The sequence below is a fragment of the Ranitomeya variabilis genome, chromosome 5, assembly GCF_051348905.1.
Source record: "Ranitomeya variabilis isolate aRanVar5 chromosome 5, aRanVar5.hap1, whole genome shotgun sequence".
NCBI classification, from domain to species: domain Eukaryota; kingdom Metazoa; phylum Chordata; class Amphibia; order Anura; family Dendrobatidae; genus Ranitomeya; species Ranitomeya variabilis.
Genome location: NC_135236.1, coordinates 1,306,617 through 1,329,781, shown reverse-complemented (window position 1 = coordinate 1,329,781; position 23,165 = coordinate 1,306,617). Strand labels below are relative to the sequence as shown.

The 23,165-nt window shown below is 54.0% G+C and overlaps 1 protein-coding gene across 1 annotated transcript in view; it reads left to right on the top strand.

Moving 5' to 3' along the window:
• Positions 1–23,165, top strand: part of TP53 (tumor protein p53) — a 31,625-nt gene that overhangs the window by 4,567 nt on the left and 3,893 nt on the right. Inside the window, exons 9-10 of the mRNA XM_077261430.1 lie at positions 321–406; positions 494–576. Coding sequence (XP_077117545.1) covers positions 321–406; positions 494–576 — 169 coding nt within the window. The remainder of the gene's footprint in view (positions 1–320; positions 407–493; positions 577–23,165) is intronic.

The following is a 23,165-nucleotide window of genomic DNA, read 5'->3' as shown; positions in this document are numbered from 1 at the left end:
ACATGGTGCAGGCTGGGCTGGAGGAGGCAGCTGTTCCTTATTACATGTTCCGGACATGGTGCAGGCTGGGCTGGAGGAGGCAGCTGTTCCTTATTACATGTTCCGGACATGGTGCAGGCTGGGCTGGAGGAGGCAGCGGTTCCTTACATAATCGGACATGGTGCAGGCTGGGCTGGGGGAAGGCAGCGGTTCCTTACATATTCCGGACATGGTGCAGGCTGGGCTGGGGGGAGGCAGCGGTTCCTTGAATATTCCGGACATGGTGCAGGCTGGGCTGGGGGGCTCAGATCTGACTGACGCACTGCTTTTACTGACTACAGCTCTTCCCAGCTCCCCGATCCAGGATTCTGTGGTCCTGAAGAAGAAGAAGCCTCTCGCTGAGGAGGAGGAGGTGTTCACAGTGCAGGTAGTGCTACGTGGCCACGTTGCCCCCGGTTCTTCGCCACGTTGCCCCCGGTTCTTCGCCACGTTCCTGACCCCTCTGTCTCTGTAGGTGAAAGGCCGGGAGCGCTATGAGATGGTGAAGAAGATCCTCGATGCCATGGACGTCAAGGACAAGGTCGATCAGCAGAAGCTGTGAGTGCAGAAGCCCAAATCCTGTACATGTGATTGGCTGAGAAGGAATCTGTGACATGTCAGGTTATAACAGCGCTGATGGTCTCCACCCCTTAGAGAGGTTAGACTGCAATGCTGCCATCCGGTGGCCACGTGCAGCTACTGCAGGATCTGTAGCTGCCGGATTCCCGACACTTAGACGCCATATTCTATTAAAGGGAAACGGTCAGCAGATTTTGTCTCTATATGATGCGGCCACCGCCTTTAAGGCTGATATCCGTTACACTATAAAGAGCTATCTGCCCCCGCTCCGGCCTGCAAGTGAAGAAAAATACCTTATATTCACTAAGGTAATGTCCTCCCTTCTCCTATGTGTACAATCAATGACCGGTCACTTCTGTCTGATGTCACCCGTGGTCCTATGTGCGGGGTGTACAGTGCTCCTCAGTGTGGGTAGTGTCCTCCCTTCTCCTATATGTACAGTCACTGACCGGTCACTTCTGTCTGATGTCACCCGTGGTCCTATGTGCGGGGTGTACAGTGCTCCTCAGTGTGGGTAGTGTCCTCCCTTCTCCTATATGTACAGTCACTGACCGGTCACTTCTGTCTGATGTCACCCGTGGTCCTATGTGCGGGGTGTACAGTGCTCCTCAGTGTGGGTAGTGTCCTCCCTTCTCCTATATGTACAGTCACTGACCGGTCACTTCTGTCTGATGTCACCCGTGGTCCTATGTGCGGGGTGTACAGTGCTCCTCAGTGTGGGTAGTGTCCTCCCTTCTCCTATATGTACAGTCACTGACCGGTCACTTCTGTCTGATGTCACCCGTGGTCCTATGTGCGGGGTGTACAGTGCTCCTCAGTGTGGGTAGTGTCCTCCCTTCTCCTATATGTACAGTCACTGACCGGTCACTTCTGTCTGATGTCACCCGTGGTCCTATGTGCGGGGTGTACAGTGCTTCTCAGTGTGGGTAGTGTCCTCCCTTCTCCTATATGTACAGTCACTGACCGGTCACTTCTGTCTGATGTCACCAGTGGTCCTATGTGCGGGGTGTACAGTGCTCCTCAGTGTGGGTAGTGTCCTCCCTTCTCCTATATGTACAGTCACTGACCGGTCACTTCTGTCTGTCACCCGTTGTCCTATGTGCGGGGGGTACAGTGCTCCTCAGTGTGGGTAGTGTCCTCCCTTCTCCTATATGTACAGTCACTGACCGGTCACTCCTCTATGTGATGTCACCCGTGGTCCTATGTGCGGGATGTACAGTGCTCCTCAGTGTGGGTAGTGTCCTCCCTTCTCCTATATGTACAGTCACTGACCGGTCACTTCTGTCTGATGTCACCCGTGGTCCTATGTGCTGGGTGTACAGTGCTCCTCAGTGTGGGTAGTGTCCTCCCTTCTCCTATATGTACAGTCACTGACCGGTCACTTCTGTCTGATGTCACCCGTGGTCCTATGTGCGGGGTGTACAGTGCTCCTCAGTGTGGGTAGTGTCCTCCCTTCTCCTCTATGTACAGTCACTGACCGGTCACTTCTGTCTGATGTCACCCGTGGTCCTATGTGCGGGGTGTACAGTGCTCCTCAGTGTGGGTAGTGTCCTCCCTTCCCCTATATGTACAGTCACTGACCGGTCACTTCTGTCTGATGTCACCCGTGGTCCTATGTGCTGGGTGTACAGTGCTCCTCAGTGTGGGTAGTGTCCTCCCTTCTCCTATATGTACAGTCACTGACCGGTCACTTCTGTCTGATGTCACCCGTGGTCCTATGTGCGGGGTGTACAGTGCTCCTCAGTGTGGGTAGTGTCCTCCCTTCTCCTATATGTACAGTCACTGACCGGTCACTTCTGTCTGATGTCACCCGTGGTCCTATGTGCGGGGTGTACAGTGCTCCTCAGTGTGGGTAGTGTCCTCCCTTCTATATGTACAGTCACTGACCGGTCACTTCTGTCTGATGTCACCCGTGGTCCTATGTGCGGGGTGTACAGTGCTCCTCAGTGTGGGTAATGTCCTCCCTTCCCCTATATGTACAGTCACTGACCGGTCACTTCTCTATGTGATGTCACCCGTGTTCCTATGTGCTGGGTGTACAGTGCTCCTCAGTGTGGGTAGTGTCCTCCCTTCTCCTATATGTACAGTCACTGACCGGTCACTTCCCTCTGATGTCACCCGTGGTCCTATGTGTGGGGTGTACAGTGCTCCTCAGTGTGGGTAGTGTCCTCCCTTCTCCTATATGTACAGTCACTGACCGGTCACTTCTGTCTGATGTCACCTGTGGTCCTATGTGCGGGGTGTACAGTGCTCCTCAGTGTGGGTAGTGTCCTCCCTTCCCCTATATGTACAGTCACTGACCGGTCACTTCCCTCTGATGTCACCTGTGGTCCTATGTGCGGGGTGTACAGTTCTCCTCAGTGTGGGTAGTGTCCTCCCTTCTCCTATATGTACAGTCACTGACCGGTCACTTCTGTCTGATGTCACCCGTGGTCCTATGTGCGGGGTGTACAGTGCTCCTCAGTGTGGGTAGTGTCCTCCCTTCCCCTATATGTACAGTCACTGACCGGTCACTTCTGTCTGTCACCCGTGGTCCTATGTGCTGGGTGTACAGTGCTCCTCAGTGTGGGTAGTGTCCTCCCTTCCCCTATATGTACAGTCACTGACCGGTCACTTCTGTCTGTCACCCGTGGTCCTATGTGCGGGGTGTACAGTGCTCCTCAGTGTGGGTAGTGTCCTCCCTTCTCCTATATGTACAGTCACTGACCGGTCACTTCTGTCTGATGTCACCCGTGGTCCTATGTGCGGGGTGTACAGTTCTCCTCAGTGTGGGTAGTGTCCTCCCTTCTCCTATATGTACAGTCACTGACCGGTCACTTCTGTCTGATGTCACCCGTGGTCCTATGTGCTGGGTGTACAGTGCTCCTCAGTGTGGGTAGTGTCCTCCCTTCTCCTATATGTACAGTCACTGACCGGTCACTTCTCTGTCTGATGTCACCCGTGGTCCTATGTGCGGGGTGTACAGTGCTCCTCAGTGTGGGTAGTGTCCTCCCTTCTCCTATATGTACAGTCACTGACCGGTCACTTCTGTCTGATGTCACCCGTGGTCCTATGTGCTGGGTGTACAGTGCTCCTCAGTGTGGGTAGTGTCCTCCCTTCTCCTATATGTACAGGACCGGTCACTTCCCTGTCTGATGTCACCCGTGGTCCTATGTGCGGGGTGTACAGTGCTCCTCAGTGTGGGTAGTGTCCTCCCTTCTCCTATGTGTACAATCACTGACCGGTCACTTCTCTGTCTGATGTCACCCGTGGTCCTATGTGCGGGGTGTACAGTGCTCCTCAGTGTGGGTAGTGTCCTCCCTTCTCCTATATGTACAGTCACTGACCGGTCACTTCTGTCTGATGTCACCCGTGGTCCTATGTGCGGGGTCTACAGTGCTCCTCAGTGTGGGTAGTGTCCTCCCTTCTCCTATATGTACAGTCACTGACCGGTCACTTCCATGTCTGATGTCACCCGTGGTCCTATGTGCGGGGTGTACAGTGCTCCTCAGTGTGGGTAGTGTCCTCCCTTCTCCTATATGTACAGTCACTGACCGGTCACTTCTCTGTGTGATGTCACCCGTGGTCCTATGTGCGGGGTGTACAGTGCTCCTCAGTGTGGGTAGTGTCCTCCCTTCTCCTATATGTACAGTCACTGACCGGTCACTTCTGTCTGATGTCACCCGTGGTCCTATGTGTGGGGTGTACAGTGCTCCTCAGTGTGGGTAGTGTCCTCCCTTCTCCTATATGTACAGTCACTGACCGGTCACTTCTCTGTCTGATGTCACCCGTGGTCCTATGTGCGGGGTGTACAGTGCTCCTCAGTGTGGGTAGTGTCCTCCCTTCTCCTATATGTACAGTCACTGACCGGTCACTTCTGTCTGATGTCACCCGTGGTCCTATGTGCTGGGTGTACAGTGCTCCTCAGTGTGGGTAGTGTCCTCCCTTCCCCTATATGTACAGTCACTGACCGGTCACTTCTGTCTGATGTCACCCGTGGTCCTATGTGCTGGGTGTACAGTGCTCCTCAGTGTGGGTAGTGTCCTCCCTTCTCCTATATGTACAGGACCGGTCACTTCCCTGTCTGATGTCACCCGTGGTCCTATGTGCGGGGTGTACAGTGCTCCTCAGTGTGGGTAGTGTCCTCCCTTCCCCTATATGTACAGTCACTGACCGGTCACTTCTCTGTCTGATGTCACCCGTGGTCCTATGTGCGGGGTCTACAGTGCTCCTCAGTGTGGGTAGTGTCCTCCCTTCCCCTATATGTACAGTCACTGACCGGTCACTTCTGTCTGTCACCCGTGGTCCTATGTGCGGGGTGTACAGTGCTCCTCAGTGTGGGTAGTGTCCTCCCTTCCCCTATATGTACAGTCACTGACCGGTCACTTCTGTCTGATGTCACCCGTGGTCCTATGTGCGGGGTGTACAGTGCTCCTCAGTGTGGGTAGTGTCCTCCCTTCCCCCTATATGTACAGTCACTGACCGGCACTTCTGTCTGATGTCACCCGTGGTCCTATGTGTGGGGTGTACAGTGCTCCTCAGTGTGGGTAGTGTCCTCCCTTCTCCTATATATACAGTCACTGACCGGTCACTTCCATGTCTGATGTCACCCGTGGTCCTATGTGCGGGGTGTACAGTGCTCCTCAGTGTGGGTAGTGTCCTCCCTTCTCCTATATGTACAGTCACTGACCGGTCACTTCTGTCTGATGTCACCCGTGGTCCTATGTGCGGGGTGTACAGTGCTTCTCAGTGTGGGTAGTGTCCTCCCTTCTCCTATATGTAGTCACTGACCGGTCACTTCTGTCTGATGTCACCCGTGGTCCTATGTGCGGGGTGTACAGTGCTCCTCAGTGTGGGTAGTGTCCTCCCTTCTCCTATATGTACAGTCACTGACCGGTCACTTCTGTCTGATGTCACCCGTGGTCCTATGTGCGGGGTGTACAGTGCTCCTCAGTGTGGGTAGTGTCCTCCCTTCTCCTATATGTACAGTCACTGACCGGTCACTTCTGTCTGATGTCACCCGTGGTCCTATGTGCGGGGTGTACAGTTCTCCTCAGTGTGGGTAGTGTCCTCCCTTCTCCTATATGTACAGTCACTGACCGGTCACTTCTGTCTGATGTCACCCGTGGTCCTATGTGCGGGGTGTACAGTGCTCCTCAGTGTGGGTAGTGTCCTCCCTTCTCCTATATGTACAGTCACTGACCGGTCACTTCTGTCTGATGTCACCCGTGGTCCTATGTGCGGGGTGTACAGTGCTCCTCAGTGTGGGTAGTGTCCTCCCTTCCCCCTATATATACAGTCACTGACCGGTCACTTCCATGTCTGATGTCACCCGTGGTCCTATGTGCGGGGTGTACAGTTCTCCTCAGTGTGGGTAGTGTCCTCCCTTCTCGTATATGTACAGTCACTGACCGGTCACTTCTCTGTCTGATGTCACCCGTGGTCCTATGTGCGGGGTGTACAGTGCTCCTCAGTGTGGGTAATGTCCTCCCTTCTCCTATATGTACAGTCACTGACCGGTCACTTCTGTCTGATGTCACCCGTGGTCCTATGTGCGGGGTGTACAGTGCTCCTCAGTGTGGGTAGTGTCCTCCCTTCCCCTATATATACAGTCACTGACCGGTCACTTCCATGTCTGATGTCACCCGTGGTCCTATGTGCGGGGTGTACAGTTCTCCTCAGTGTGGGTAGTGTCCTCCCTTCTCGTATATGTACAGTCACTGACCGGTCACTTCTCTGTCTGATGTCACCCGTGGTCCTATGTGCGGGGTGTACAGTGCTCCTCAGTGTGAGTAATGTCCTCCCTTCTCCTATATGTACAGTCACTGACCGGTCACTTCTGTCTGATGTCACCCGTGGTCCTATGTGCGGGGTGTACAGTGCTTCTCAGTGTGGTTAGTGTCCTCCCTTCCCCTATATGTACAGTCACTGACCGGTCACTTCTGTCTGATGTCACCCGTGGTCCTATGTGCGGGGTGTACAGTGCTCCTCAGTGTGGGTAGTGTCCTCCCTTCTCCTATATGTACAGTCACTGACCGGTCACTTCTGTCTGATGTCACCCGTGGTCCTATGTGCTGGGTGTACAGTGCTCCTCAGTGTGGGTAGTGTCCTCCCTTCTCCTATATGTACAGTCACTGACCGGTCACTTCTGTCTGATGTCACCCGTGGTCCTATGTGCGGGGTGTACAGTGCTCCTCAGTGTGGGTAGTGTCCTCCCTTCTCCTATATGTACAGTCACTGACCGGTCACTTCTCTATGTGATGTCACCCGTGGTCCTATGTGCGGGGTGTACAGTGCTCCTCAGTGTGGGTAGTGTCCTCCCTTCTCCTATATGTACAGTCACTGACCGGTCACTTCTGTCTGTCACCCGTGGTCCTATGTGCGGGGTGTACAGTGCTTCTCAGTGTGGGTAGTGTCCTCCCTTCTCCTATATGTACAGTCACTGACCGGTCACTTCTGTCTGATGTCACCAGTGGTCCTATGTGCGGGGTGTACAGTGCTCCTCAGTGTGGGTAGTGTCCTCCCTTCTCCTATATGTACAGTCACTGACCGGTCACTTCTGTCTGATGTCACCCGTGGTCCTATGTGCGGGGGGGTACAGTGCTCCTCAGTGTGGGTAGTGTCCTCCCTTCTCCTATATGTACAGTCACTGACCGGTCACTTCTGTCTGATGTCACCCGTGGTCCTATGTGCGGGGTGTACAGTGCTCCTCAGTGTGGGTAGTGTCCTCCCTTCTCCTATATGTACAGTCACTGACCGGTCACTTCTCTGTATGATGTCACCCGTGGTCCTATGTGCGGGGTGTACAGTGCTCCTCAGTGTGGGTAGTGTCCTCCCTTCTCCTATATGTACAGTCACTGACCGGTCACTTCTGTCTGATGTCACCCGTGGTCCTATGTGCGGGGTGTACAGTGCTCCTCAGTGTGGGTAATGTCCTCCCTTCTCCTATATGTACAGTCACTGACCGGTCACTTCTGTCTGATGTCACCCGTGGTCCTATGTGCGGGGTGTACAGTGCTCCTCAGTGTGGGTAGTGTCCTCCCTTCTCCTATATGTACAGTCACTGACCGGTCACTTCTCTGTCTGATGTCACCCGTGGTCCTATGTGTGGGGTGTACAGTGCTCCTCAGTGTGGGTAGTGTCCTCCCTTCTCCTATATGTACAGTCACTGACCGGTCACTTCTCTGTCTGATGTCACCCGTGGTCCTATGTGCGGGGTGTACAGTGCTCCTCAGTGTGGGTAATGTCCTCCCTTCTCCTATATGTAGTCACTGACCGGTCACTTCTGTCTGATGTCACCCGTGGTCCTATGTGCGGGGTGTACAGTGCTCCTCAGTGTGGGTAGTGTCCTCCCTTCTCCTATATGTACAGTCACTGACCGGTCACTTCTGTCTGATGTCACCCGTGGTCCTATGTGCGGGGTGTACAGTGCTCGTCAGTGTGGGTAGTGTCCTCCCTTCTCCTATATGTACAGTCACTGACCGGTCACTTCTGTCTGATGTCACCCGTGGTCCTATGTGCGGGGTGTACAGTGCTCCTCAGTGTGGGTAGTGTCCTCCCTTCTCCTATATGTACAGTCACTGACCGGTCACTTCTCTGTATGATGTCACCCGTGGTCCTATGTGCGGGGTGTACAGTGCTCCTCAGTGTGGGTAGTGTCCTCCCTTCTCCTATATGTACAGTCACTGACCGGTCACTTCTGTCTGATGTCACCCGTGGTCCTATGTGCGGGGTGTACAGTGCTCCTCAGTGTGGGTAGTGTCCTCCCTTCTCCTATATGTACAGTCACTGACCGGTCACTTCTCTGTCTGATGTCACCCGTGGTCCTATGTGCGGGGTGTACAGTGCTCCTCAGTGTGGGTAGTGTCCTCCCTTCTCCTATATGTACAGTCACTGACCGGTCACTTCTGTCTGATGTCACCCGTGGTCCTATGTGCGGGGTGTACAGTGCTCCTCAGTGTGGGTAGTGTCCTCCCTTCTCCTATATGTACAGTCACTGACCGGTCACTTCTCTATGTGATGTCACCCGTGGTCCTATGTGCGGGGTGTACAGTGCTCCTCAGTGTGGGTAGTGTCCTCCCTTCTCCTATATGTACAGTCACTGACCGGTCACTTCTGTCTGATGTCACCCGTGGTCCTATGTGCGGGGTGTACAGTACTCCTCAGTGTGGGTAATGTCCTCCCTTCCCCTATATGTACAGTCACTGACCGGTCACTTCTGTCTGATGTCACCCGTGGTCCTATGTGCTGGATGTACAGTGCTCCTCAGTGTGGGTAGTGTCCTCCCTTCCCCTATATGTACAGTCACTGACCGGTCACTTCTGTCTGATGTCACCCGTGGTCCTATGTGCGGGGTGTACAGTGCTCCTCAGTGTGGGTAGTGTCCTCCCTTCTCCTATATGTACAGTCACTGACCGGTCACTTCCCTCTGATGTCACCCGTGGTCCTATGTGCTGGGTGTACAGTGCTCCTCAGTGTGGGTAATGTCCTCCCTTCTCCTATATGTACAGTCACTGACCGGTCACTTCTGTCTGTCACCCGTGGTCCTATGTGCGGGGTGTACAGCGCTCCTCAGTGTGGGTAGTGTCCTCCCTTCTCCTATATGTACAGTCACTGACCGGTCACTTCTGTCTGATGTCACCCGTGGTCCTATGTGCGGGGTGTACAGTGCTCCTCAGTGTGGGTAGTGTCCTCCCTTCTCCTATATGTACAGTCACTGACCGGTCACTTCTGTCTGTCACCCGTGGTCCTATGTGCGGGGTGTACAGCGCTCCTCAGTGTGGGTAGTGTCCTCCCTTCTCCTATATGTACAGTCACTGACCGGTCACTTCTGTCTGATGTCACCCGTGGTCCTATGTGTGGGGTGTACAGTGCTCCTCAGTGTGGGTAGTGTCCTCCCTTCTCCTATATGTACAGTCACTGACCGGTCACTTCTCTATGTGATGTCACCCGTGGTCCTATGTGCGGGGTGTACAGTGCTCCTCAGTGTGGGTAGTGTCCTCCCTTCTCCTATATGTACAGTCACTGACCGGTCACTTCTGTCTGATGTCACCCGTGGTCCTATGTGCGGGGTGTACAGTGCTCCTCAGTGTGGGTAATGTCCTCCCTTCTCCTATATGTACAGTCACTGACCGGTCACTTCTGTCTGATGTCACCCGTGGTCCTATGTGCGGGGTGTACAGTGCTCCTCAGTGTGGGTAGTGTCCTCCCTTCTCCTATATGTACAGTCACTGACCGGTCACTTCTGTCTGTCACCCGTGGTCCTATGTGCGGGGTGTACAGCGCTCCTCAGTGTGGGTAGTGTCCTCCCTTCTCCTATGTGTACAGTCACTGACCGGTCACTTCTGTCTGATGTCACCCGTGGTCCTATGTGCGGGGTGTACAGTGCTCCTCAGTGTGGGTAGTGTCCTCCCTTCTCCTATATGTACAGTCACTGACCGGTCACTTCTGTCTGATGTCACCCGTGGTCCTATGTGCGGGGTGTACAGTGCTCCTCAGTGTGGGTAGTGTCCTCCCTTCCCCTATATGTACAGTCACTGACCGGTCACTTCTGTCTGTCACCCGTGGTCCTATGTGCGGGGTGTACAGTGCTCCTCAGTGTGGGTAGTGTCCTCCCTTCTCCTATATGTACAGTCACTGACCGGTCACTTCTGTCTGATGTCACCCGTGGTCCTATGTGCGGGGTGTACAGTGCTCCTCAGTGTGGGTAGTGTCCTCCCTTCCCCTATATGTACAGTCACTGACCGGTCACTTCTGTCTGTCACCCGTGGTCCTATGTGCGGGGTGTACAGTGCTCCTCAGTGTGGGTAGTGTCCTCCCTTCTCCTATATGTACAGTCACTGACCGGTCACTTCCATGTCTGATGTCACCCGTGGTCCTATGTGCTGGGTGTACAGTGCTCCTCAGTGTGGGTAGTGTCCTCCCTTCTCCTATATGTACAGTCACTGACCGGTCACTTCTCTGTCTGATGTCACCCGTGGTCCTATGTGCTGGGTGTACAGTGCTCCTCAGTGTGGGTAGTGTCCTCCCTTCTCCTATATGTACAGTCACTGACCGGTCACTTCTGTCTGATGTCACCCGTGGTCCTATGTGCGGGGTGTACAGTGCTCCTCAGTGTGGGTAATGTCCTCCCTTCCCCTATATGTACAGTCACTGACCGGTCACTTCTGTCTGATGTCACCCGTGGTCCTATGTGCGGGGTGTACAGTGCTCCTCAGTGTGGGTAGTGTCCTCCCTTCTCCTATATGTACAGTCACTGACCGGTCACTTCTCTGTCTGATGTCACCCGTGGTCCTATGTGCTGGGTGTACAGTGCTCCTCAGTGTGGGTAGTGTCCTCCCTTCTCCTATATGTACAGTCACTGACCGGTCACTTCTGTCTGATGTCACCCGTGGTCCTATGTGCGGGGTGTACAGTGCTCCTCAGTGTGGGTAGTGTCCTCCCTTCTCCTATATGTACAGTCACTGACCGGTCACTTCTCTATGTGATGTCACCCGTGGTCCTATGTGCGGGGTGTACAGTGCTCCTCAGTGTGGGTAGTGTCCTCCCTTCCCCTATATGTACAGTCACTGACCGGCACTTCTGTCTGATGTCACCCGTGGTCCTATGTGTGGGGTGTACAGTGCTCCTCAGTGTGGGTAGTGTCCTCCCTTCTCCTATATATACAGTCACTGACCGGTCACTTCCATGTCTGATGTCACCCGTGGTCCTATGTGCGGGGTGTACAGTGCTCCTCAGTGTGGGTAGTGTCCTCCCTTCTCCTATATGTACAGTCACTGACCGGTCACTTCTGTCTGTCACCCGTGGTCCTATGTGCGGGGTGTACAGTTCTCCTCAGTGTGGGTAGTGTCCTCCCTTCCCCTATATATACAGTCACTGACCGGTCACTTCCATGTCTGATGTCACCCGTGGTCCTATGTGCGGGGTGTACAGTTCTCCTCAGTGTGGGTAGTGTCCTCCCTTCTCGTATATGTACAGTCACTGACCGGTCACTTCTCTGTCTGATGTCACCCGTGGTCCTATGTGCGGAGTGTACAGTGCTCCTCAGTGTGGGTAGTGTCCTCCCTTCTCCTATATGTACAGTCACTGACCGGTCACTTCTGTCTGATGTCACCCGTGGTCCTATGTGCGGGGTGTACAGTGCTCCTCAGTGTGGGTAGTGTCCTCCCTTCTCCTATATGTACAGTCACTGACCGGTCACTTCTCTGTCTGATGTCACCCGTGGTCCTATGTGCGGGGTGTACAGTGCTTCTCAGTGTGGTTAGTGTCCTCCCTTCCCCTATATGTACAGTCACTGACCGGTCACTTCTCTGTCTGATGTCACCCGTGGTCCTATGTGCGGGGTGTACAGTGCTCCTCAGTGTGGGTAGTGTCCTCCCTTCTCCTATATGTACAGTCACTGACCGGTCACTTCTGTCTGATGTCACCCGTGGTCCTATGTGTGGGGTGTAGAGTGCTCCTCAGTGTGGGTAGTGTCCTCCCTTCTCCTATATGTACAGTCACTGACCGGTCACTTCTGTCTGATGTCACCCGTGGTCCTATGTGCGGGGTGTACAGTGCTCCTCAGTGTGGGTAGTGTCCTCCCTTCTCCTATATGTACAGTCACTGACCGGTCACTTCTCTGTCTGATGTCACCCGTGGTCCTATGTGTGGGGTGTACAGTGCTCCTCAGTGTGGGTAGTGTCCTCCCTTCTCCTATATGTACAGTCACTGACCGGTCACTTCTGTCTGATGTCACCCGTGGTCCTATGTGTGGGGTGTAGAGTGCTCCTCAGTGTGGGTAGTGTCCTCCCTTCTCCTATATGTACAGTCACTGACCGGTCACTTCTGTCTGATGTCACCCGTGGTCCTATGTGCGGGGTGTACAGTGCTCCTCAGTGTGGGTAGTGTCCTCCCTTCTCCTATATGTACAGTCACTGACCGGTCACTTCTCTGTCTGATGTCACCCGTGGTCCTATGTGCGGGGTGTACAGTGCTCCTCAGTGTGGGTAGTGTCCTCCCTTCTCCTATATGTACAGTCACTGACCGGTCACTTCTCTATGTGATGTCACCTGTGGTCCTATGTGCGGGGTGTACAGTGCTCCTCAGTGTGGGTAGTGTCCTCTCTTCTCCTATATGTACAGTCACTGACCGGTCACTTCTGTCTGATGTCACCCGTGGTCCTATGTGCTGGGTGTACAGTGCTCCTCAGTGTGGGTAGTGTCCTCCCTTCTCCTATATGTACAGTCACTGACCGGTCACTTCTGTCTGATGTCACCCGTGGTCCTATGTGCGGGGTGTACAGTGCTCCTCAGTGTGGGTAGTGTCCTCCCTTCTCCTATATGTACAGTCACTGACCGGTCACTTCTGTCTGATGTCACCCGTGGTCCTATGTGCGGGGTGTACAGTGCTCCTCAGTGTGGGTAGTGTCCTCCCTTCTCCTATATGTACAGTCACTGACCGGTCACTTCTGTCTGATGTCACCCGTGGTCCTATGTGCGGGGTGTACAGTGCTCCTCAGTGTGGGTAGTGTCCTCCCTTCTCCTATATGTACAGTCACTGACCGGTCACTTCTGTCTGTCACCCGTGGTCCTATGTGCGGGGTGTACAGTGCTCCTCAGTGTGGGTAGTGTCCTCCCTTCTCCTATATGTACAGTCACTGACCGGTCACTTCTGTCTGATGTCACCCGTGGTCCTATGTGCGGGGTGTACAGTGCTCCTCAGTGTGGGTAGTGTCCTCCCTTCTCCTATATGTACAGTCACTGACCGGTCACTTCTGTCTGATGTCACCCGTGGTCCTATGTGCGGGGTGTACAGTGCTCCTCAGTGTGGGTAGTGTCCTCCCTTCTCCTATATGTACAGTCACTGACCGGTCACTTCTGTCTGATGTCACCCGTGGTCCTATGTGCGGGGTGTACAGTTCTCCTCAGTGTGGGTAGTGTCCTCCCTTCCCCTATATATACAGTCACTGACCGGTCACTTCCATGTCTGATGTCACCCGTGGTCCTATGTGCGGGGTGTACAGTTCTCCTCAGTGTGGGTAGTGTCCTCCCTTCTCCTATATGTACAGTCACTGACCGGTCACTTCTGTCTGATGTCACCCGTGGTCCTATGTGCGGGGTGTACAGTGCTCCTCAGTGTGGGTAGTGTCCTCCCTTCTCCTATATGTACAGTCACTGACCGGTCACTTCTCTATGTGATGTCACCCGTAGTCCTATGTGCGGGGTGTACGGCGCTCCTCAGTGTGGGTAGTGTCCTCCCTTCTCCTATATGTACAGTCACTGACCGGTCACTTCTCTGTCTGATGTCACCCGTGGTCCTATGTGTGGGGTGTACAGTGCTCCTCAGTGTGGGTAGTGTCCTCCCTTCTCCTATCTGTACAGTCACTGACCGGTCACTTCTGTCTGTCACCCGTGGTCCTATGTGTGGGGTGTACAGTGCTCCTCAGTGTGGGTAGTGTCCTCCCTTCTCCTTTATGTACAGTCACTGACCGGTCACTTCTCTGTCTGATGTCACCCGTGGTCCTATGTGCGGGGTGTACAGTGCTCCTCAGTGTGGGTAGTGTCCTCCCTTCTCCTATATGTACAGTCACTGACCGGTCACTTCTGTCTGATGTCACCCGTAGTCCTATGTGCGGGGTGTACAGTGCTCCTCAGTGTGGGTAGTGTCCTCCCTTCTCCTATATGTACAGTCACTGACCGGTCACTTCTGTCTGATGTCACCCGTGGTCCTATGTGCGGGGTGTACAGTTCTCCTCAGTGTGGGTAGTGTCCTCCCTTCTCCTATATGTACAGTCACTGACCGGTCACTTCTGTCTGATGTCACCCGTGGTCCTATGTGCGGGGGGTACAGTGCTCCTCAGTGTGGGTAGTGTCCTCCCTTCTCCTATATGTACAGTCACTGACCGGTCACTTCTGTCTGATGTCACCCGTGGTCCTATGTGCGGGGTGTACAGTGCTCCTCAGTGTGGGTAGTGTCCTCCCTTCTCCTATATGTACAGTCACTGACCGGTCACTTCTGTCTGTCACCCGTGGTCCTATGTGCGGGGTGTACAGTACTCCTAAGTGTGGGTAATGTCCTCCCTTGTCCTATATGTACAGTCACTGACCGGTCACTTCTGTCTGATGTCACCCGTGGTCCTATGTGCGGGGTGTACAGTGCTCCTCAGTGTGGGTTGTGTCCTCCCTTCCCCTATATGTACAGTCACTGACCGGTCACTTCTCTGTCTGATGTCACCCGTGGTCCTATGTGCGGGGTGTACAGCGCTCCTCAGTGTGGGTAGTGTCCTCCCTTCTCCTATATGTACAGTCACTGACCGGTCACTTCTGTCTGATGTCACCCGTGGTCCTATGTGCGGGGTGTACAGTGCTCCTCAGTGTGGGTAGTGTCCTCCCTTCTCCTATATGTACAGTCACTGACCGGTCACTTCTGTCTGATGTCACCCGTGGTCCTATGTGCGGAGTGTACAGTACTCCTCAGTGTGGGTAGTGTCCTCCCTTCTCCTATATGTACAGTCACTGACCGGTCACTTCTGTCTGATGTCACCTGTGGTCCTATGTGCGGGGTGTACAGTGCTCCTCAGTGTGGGTAGTGTCCTCCCTTCTCCTATATGTACAGTCACTGACCGGTCACTTCTGTCTGATGTCACCCGTGGTCCTATGTGCGGAGTGTACAGTGCTCCTCAGTGTGGGTAGTGTCCTCCCTTCTCCTATATGTACAGTCACTGACCGGTCACTTCTGTCTGTCACCCGTGGTCCTATGTGCGGGGTGTACAGTACTCCTAAGTGTGGGTAATGTCCTCCCTTGTCCTATATGTACAGTCACTGACCGGTCACTTCTGTCTGATGTCACCCGTGGTCCTATGTGCGGGGTGTACAGTGCTCCTCAGTGTGGGTTGTGTCCTCCCTTCCCCTATATGTACAGTCACTGACCGGTCACTTCTCTGTCTGATGTCACCCGTGGTCCTATGTGCGGGGTGTACAGCGCTCCTCAGTGTGGGTAGTGTCCTCCCTTCTCCTATATGTACAGTCACTGACCGGTCACTTCTGTCTGATGTCACCCGTGGTCCTATGTGCGGGGTGTACAGTGCTCCTCAGTGTGGGTAGTGTCCTCCCTTCTCCTATATGTACAGTCACTGACCGGTCACTTCTGTCTGATGTCACCCGTGGTCCTATGTGCGGAGTGTACAGTGCTCCTCAGTGTGGGTAGTGTCCTCCCTTCTCCTATATGTACAGTCACTGACCGGTCACTTCTCTGTCTGATGTCACCCGTGGTCCTATGTGCGGGATGTACAGTGCTCCTCAGTGTGGGTAGTGTCCTCCCTTCTCCTATATGTACAGTCACTGACCGGTCACTTCTGTCTGTCACCCGTGGTCCTATGTGCTGGGTGTACAGTGCTCCTCAGTGTGGGTAGTGTCCTCCCTTCTCCTATATGTACAGTCACTGACCTGTCACTTCTGTCTGTCACCCGTGGTCCTATGTGCGGGGGGTACAGTGCTCCTCAGTGTGGGTAGTGTCCTCCCTTCTCCTATATGTACAGTCACTGACCGGTCACTTCTCTGTCTGATGTCACCCGTGGTCCTATGTGCGGGGTGTACAGTGCTCCTCAGTGTGGGTAGTGTCCTCCCTTCTCCTATATGTACAGTCACTGACCGGTCACTTCTGTCTGATGTCACCCGTGGTCCTATGTGCTGGGTGTACAGTGCTCCTCAGTGTGGGTAGTGTCCTCCCTTCTCCTATATGTACAGTCACTGACCGGTCACTTCTGTCTGATGTCACCCGTGGTCCTATGTGCGGAGTGTACAGTACTCCTCAGTGTGGGTAGTGTCCTCCCTTCTATATGTACAGTCACTGACCGGTCACTTCTGTCTGATGTCACCCGTGGTCCTATGTGCTGGGTGTACAGTGCTCCTCAGTGTGGGTAGTGTCCTCCCTTCTCCTATATGTACAGTCACTGACCGGTCACTTCTGTCTGATGTCACCCGTGGTCCTATGTGCGGGGTGTACAGTGCTCCTCAGTGTGGGTAGTGTCCTCCCTTCTCCTATATGTACAGTCACTGACCGGTCACTTCTGTCTGATGTCACCCGTGGTCCTATGTGCGGGGTGTACAGTGCTCCTCAGTGTGGGTAGTGTCCTCCCTTCTCCTATATGTACAGTCACTGACCGGTCACTTCTGTCTGATGTCACCCGTGTTCCTATGTGCGGGGTGTACAGTGCTCCTCAGTGTGGGTAGTGTCCTCCCTTCTCCTATATGTACAGTCACTGACCGGTCACTTCTGTCTGATGTCACCCGTGGTCCTATGTGCGGGGTGTACAGTGCTCCTCAGTGTGGGTAGTGTCCTCCCTTCTCCTATATGTACAGTCACTGACCGGTCACTTCTCTGTCTGATGTCACCCGTGGTCCTATGTGCGGGGTGTACAGTGCTCCTCAGTGTGAGTAATGTCCTCCCTTCTCCTATATGTACAGTCACTGACCGGTCACTTCTGTCTGATGTCACCCGTGGTCCTATGTGCGGGGTGTACAGTGCTCCTCAGTGTGGGTAGTGTGCTCCCTTCTCCTATATGTACAGTCACTGACCGGTCACTTCTGTCTGATGTCACCCGTGGTCCTATGTGCGGGGTGTACAGTGCTCCTCAGTGTGGGTAGTGTGCTCCCTTCTCCTATATGTACAGTCACTGACCGGTCACTTCCCTGTCTGATGTCACCCGTGGTCCTATGTGCGGGGTGTACAGTGCTCCTCAGTGTGGGTAGTGTCCTCCCTTCTCCTATATGTACAGTCACTGACCGGTCACTTCTCTGTCTGATGTCACCCGTGGTCCTATGTGCGGGGTGTACAGTGCTCCTCAGTGTGAGTAATGTCCTCCCTTCTCCTATATGTACAGTCACTGACCGGTCACTTCTGTCTGATGTCACCCGTGGTCCTATGTGCGGGGTGTACAGTGCTCCTCAGTGTGGGTAGTGTGCTCCCTTCTCCTATATGTACAGTCACTGACCGGTCACTTCTGTCTGATGTCACCCGTGGTCCTATGTGCGGGGTGTACAGTGCTCCTCAGTGTGGGTAATGTCCTCCCTTCCCCTATATGTACAGTCACTGACCGGTCACTTCTGTCTGATGTCACCCGTGGTCCTATGTGCGGGGTGTACAGTGCTCCTCAGTGTGAGTAATGTCCTCCCTTCTCCTATATGTACAGTCACTGACCGGTCACTTCTGTCTGATGTCACCCGTGGTCCTATGTGCGGGGTGTACAGTGCTTCTCAGTGTGGGTAGTGTCCTCCCTTCTCCTATATGTACAGTCACTGACCGGTCACTTCTGTCTGATGTCACCCGTGGTCCTATGTGCGGGGTGTACAGTGCTCCTCAGTGTGGGTAGTGTCCTCCCTTCTCCTATATGTACAGTCACTGACCGGTCACTTCTGTCTGTCACCCGTGGTCCTATGTGCGGGGTGTACAGTGCTCCTCAGTGTGGGTAGTGTCCTCCCTTCTCCTATATGTACAGTCACTGACCGGTCACTTCTCTATGTGATGTCACCCGTGGTCCTATGTGCGGGGTGTACAGTGCTCCTCAGTGTGGGTAGTGTCCTCCCTTCTCCTATATGTACAGTCCCTGACCGGTCACTTCTGTCTGATGTCACCTGTGGTCCTATGTGCGGGGTGTACAGTGCTCCTCAGTGTGGGTAGTGTCCTCCCTTCTCCTATATGTACAGTCACTGACCGGTCACTTCTGTCTGATGTCACCTGTGGTCCTATGTGCGGGGTGTACAGTGCTCCTCAGTGTGGGTAGTGTCCTCCCTTCTCCTATATGTACAGTCACTGACCGGTCACTTATCTATATGATGTCACCCGTGGTCCTATGTGTGGGGTGTACAGTGCTCCTCAGTGTGGGTAGTGTCCTCCCTTCTCCTATATGTACAGTCACTGACCGGTCACTTCTCTATATGATGTCACCCGTGGTCCTATGTGCGGGGTGTACAGTGCTCCTCAGTGTGGGTAGTGTCCTCCCTTCTCCTATATGTACAGTCACTGACCGGTCACTTCTGTCTGATGTCACCCGTGGTCCTATGTGCGGGGTGTACAGTGCTCCTCAGTGTGGGTAGTGTCCTCCCTTCTCCTATATGTACAGTCACTGACCGGTCACTTCTGTCTGTCACCCGTGGTCCTATGTGCGGGGTGTACAGTGCTCCTCAGTGTGGGTAGTGTCCTCCCTTCTCCTATATGTACAGTCACTGACCGGTCACTTCTCTATGTGATGTCACCCGTGGTCCTATGTGCGGGGGGTACAGTGCTCCTCAGTGTGGGTAGTGTCCTCCCTTCTCCTATATGTACAGTCACTGACCGGTCACTTCTGTCTGATGTCACCCGCGGTCCTATGTGCGGGGTGTACAGTGCTCCTCAGTGTGGGTAGTGTCCTCCCTTCCCCTATATGTACAGTCACTGACCGGTCACTTCTGTCTGTCACCCGTGGTCCTATGTGCGGGTGTACAGTGCTCCTCAGTGTGGGTAGTGTCCTCCCTTCTCCTATATGTACAGTCACTGACTGGTCACTTCTGTCTGATGTCACCTGTGGTCCTATGTGCGGGGTGTACAGTGCTCCTCAGTGTGGGTAGTGTCCTCCCTTCTCCTATATGTACAGTCACTGACCGGTCACTTCCCTCTGATGTCACCCGTGGTCCTATGTGCGGGGTGTACAGTGCTCCTCAGTGTGGGTAATGTCCTCCCTTCTCCTATATGTACAGTCACTGACCGGTCACTTCTGTCTGATGTCACCCGTGGTCCTATGTGTGGGGTGTACAGTGCTCCTCAGTGTGGGTAGTGTCCTCCCTTCTCCTATATGTACAGTCCCTGACCGGTCACTTCTGTCTGATGTCACCCGTGGTCCTATGTGCGGGGTGTACAGTGCTCCTCAGTGTGGGTAGTGTCCTCCCTTCTCCTATATGTACAGTCACTGACCGGTCACTTCTGTCTGATGTCACCCGTGGTCCTATGTGCTGGGTGTACAGTGCTCCTCAGTGTGGGTAGTGTCCTCCCTTCTCCTATATGTACAGTCACTGACCGGTCACTTCTCTGTCTGATGTCACCCGTGGTCCTATGTGCGGGGTGTACAGTGCTCCTCAGTGTGGGTAATGTCCTCCCTTCCCCTATATGTACAGTCACTGACCGGTCACTTCTGTCTGATGTCACCCGTGGTCCTATGTGCGGGGTGTACAGTGCTCCTCAGTGTGGGTAGTGTCCTCCCTTCTCCTATATGTACAGTCACTGACCGGTCACTTCTGTCTGATGTCACCCGTGGTCCTATGTGTGGGGTGTACAGTGCTCCTCAGTGTGGGTAATGTCCTCCCTTCCCCTATATGTACAGTCACTGACCGGTCACTTCTCTATGTGATGTCACCCGTGGTCCTATGTGCGGGGTGTACAGTGCTCCTCAGTGTGGGTAGTGTCCTCCCTTCTCCTATATGTACAGTCACTGACCGGTCACTCCTCTATGTGATGTCACCCGTGGTCCTATGTGCGGGGTGTACAGTGCTCCTCAGTGTGGGTAGTGTCCTCCCTTCTCCTATATGTACAGTCACTGACCGGTCACTTCTGTCTGTCACCCGTGGTCCTATGTGCTGGATGTACAGTGCTCCTCAGTGTGGGTAGTGTCCTCCCTTCTCCTATATGTACAGTCACTGACCGGTCACTTCTGTCTGATGTCACCCGTGGTCCTATGTGCGGGGTGTACAGTGCTCCTCAGTGTGGGTAGTGTCCTCCCTTCTCCTATATGTACAGTCACTGACCGGTCACTTCTGTCTGATGTCACCCGTGGTCCTATGTGCGGGGTGTACAGTGCTCCTCAGTGTGGGTAGTGTCCTCCCTTCTCCTATATGTACAGTCACTGACCGGTCACTTCTGTCTGATGTCACCCGTGGTCCTATGTGCGGGGTGTACAGTGCTCCTCAGTGTGGGTAGTGTCCTCCCTTCTCCTATATGTACAGTCACTGACCGGTCACTTCTCTGTCTGATGTCACCCGTGGTCCTATGTGTGGGGTGTACAGTGCTCCTCAGTGTGGGTAGTGTCCTCCCTTCTCCTATATGTACAGTCACTGACCGGTCACTTCTCTGTCTGATGTCACCCGTGGTCCTATGTGCGGGGTGTACAGTGCTCCTCAGTGTGGGTAATGTCCTCCCTTCTCCTATATGTAGTCACTGACCGGTCACTTCTGTCTGATGTCACCCGTGGTCCTATGTGCGGGGTGTACAGTGCTCCTCAGTGTGGGTAGTGTCCTCCCTTCTCCTATATGTACAGTCACTGACCGGTCACTTCTGTCTGATGTCACCCGTGGTCCTATGTGCGGGGTGTACAGTGCTCCTCAGTGTGGGTAGTGTCCTCCCTTCTCCTATATGTACAGTCACTGACCGGTCACTTCTGTCTGATGTCACCCGTGGTCCTATGTGCGGGGTGTACAGTGCTCCTCAGTGTGGGTAGTGTCCTCCCTTCTCCTATATGTACAGTCACTGACCGGTCACTTCTCTATGTGATGTCACCCGTGGTCCTATGTGCGGGGTGTACAGTGCTCCTCAGTGTGGGTAGTGTCCTCCCTTCTCCTATATGTACAGTCACTGACCGGTCACTTCTGTCTGATGTCACCCGTTGTCCTATATGCGGGGTGTACAGTGCTCCTCAGTGTGGGTAGTGTCCTCCCTTCTCCTATATGTACAGTCACTGACCGGTCACTTCTCTGTCTGATGTCACCCGTGGTCCTATGTGCGGGGTGTACAGTGCTCCTCAGTGTGGGTAGTGTCCTCCCTTCTCCTATATGTACAGTCACTGACCGGTCACTTCTGTCTGATGTCACCCGTGGTCCTATGTGCTGGGTGTACAGTGCTCCTCAGTGTGGGTAGTGTCCTCCCTTCTCCTATATGTACAGTCACTGACCGGTCACTTCTGTCTGATGTCACCCGTGGTCCTATGTGCGGGGTGTACAGCGCTCGTCAGTGTGGGTAGTGTCCTCCCTTCTCCTATATGTACAGTCACTGACTGGTCACTTCTGTCTGATGTCACCCGTGGTCCTATGTGCGGGGTGTACAGTGCTCCTCAGTGTGGGTAGTGTCCTCCCTTCTCCTATATGTACAGTCACTGACCGGTCACTTCTGTCTGTCACCCGTGGTCCTATGTGCGGGGTGTACAGTGCTCCTCAGTGTGGGTAGTGTCCTCCCTTCTCCTATATGTACAGTCACTGACCGGTCACTTCTGTCTGATGTCACCCGTGGTCCTATGTGCGGGGTGTACAGTGCTCCTCAGTGTGGGTAGTGTCCTCCCTTCTCCTATATGTACAGTCACTGACCGGTCACTTCTGTCTGATGTCACCTGTGGTCCTATGTGCGGGGTGTACAGTGCTCCTCAGTGTGGGTAGTGTCCTCCCTTCTCCTATATGTACAGTCACTGACCGGTCACTTCTGTCTGATGTCACCCGTGTTCCTATGTGCTGGGTGTACAGTGCTCCTCAGTGTGGGTAGTGTCCTCCCTTCTCCTATATAATCACTTCCATGTCTGATGTCACCCGTGGTCCTATGTGCGGGGTGTACAGTGCTCGTCAGTGTGGGTAGTGTCCTCCCTTCTCCTATATGTACAGTCACTGACCGGTCACTTCTCTGTCTGATGTCACCCGTGGTCCTATGTGCGGGGTGTACAGTGCTCCTCAGTGTGGGTAGTGTCCTCCCTTCTCCTATATGTACAGTCACTGACCGGTCACTTCTGTCTGATGTCACCCGTGGTCCTATGTGCGGGGTGTACAGTGCTCCTCAGTGTGGGTAGTGTCCTCCCTTCTCCTATATGTACAGTCACTGACTGGTCACTTCCCTCTGATGTCACCCGTGGTCCTATGTGCTGGGTGTACAGTGCTCCTCAGTGTGGGTAATGTCCTCCCTTCTCCTATATGTACAGTCACTGACCGGTCACTTCTGTCTGATGTCACCCGTGTTCCTATGTGCGGGGTGTACAGTGCTCCTCAGTGTGGGTAGTGTCCTCCTTTCTGCTATATGTACAGTCACTGACCGGTCACTTCTGTCTGATGTCACCCGTGGTCCTATGTGCGGGGTGTACAGTGCTCCTCAGTGTGGGTAGTGTCCTCCCTTCTCCTATATGTACAGTCACTGACCGGTCACTTCTCTGTGATGTCACCCGTGGTCCTATGTGCGGGGTGTACAGTGCTCCTCAGTGTGGGTAGTGTCCTCCCTTCTCCTATATGTACAGTCACTGACCGGTCACTTCTCTGTGTGATGTCACCCGTGGTCCTATGTGCGGGGTGTACAGTGCTCCTCAGTGTGGGTAGTGTCCTCCCTTCTCCTATATGTACAGTCACTGACCGGTCACTTCTGTCTGATGTCACCCGTGGTCCTATGTGCTGGGTGTACAGTGCTCCTCAGTGTGGGTAGTGTCCTCCCTTCTCCTATATGTACAGTCACTGACCGGTCACTTCTGTCTGATGTCACCCGTGGTCCTATGTGCGGGGTGTACAGCGCTCGTCAGTGTGGGTAGTGTCCTCCCTTCTCCTATATGTACAGTCACTGACTGGTCACTTCTGTCTGATGTCACCCGTGGTCCTATGTGCGGGGTGTACAGTGCTCCTCAG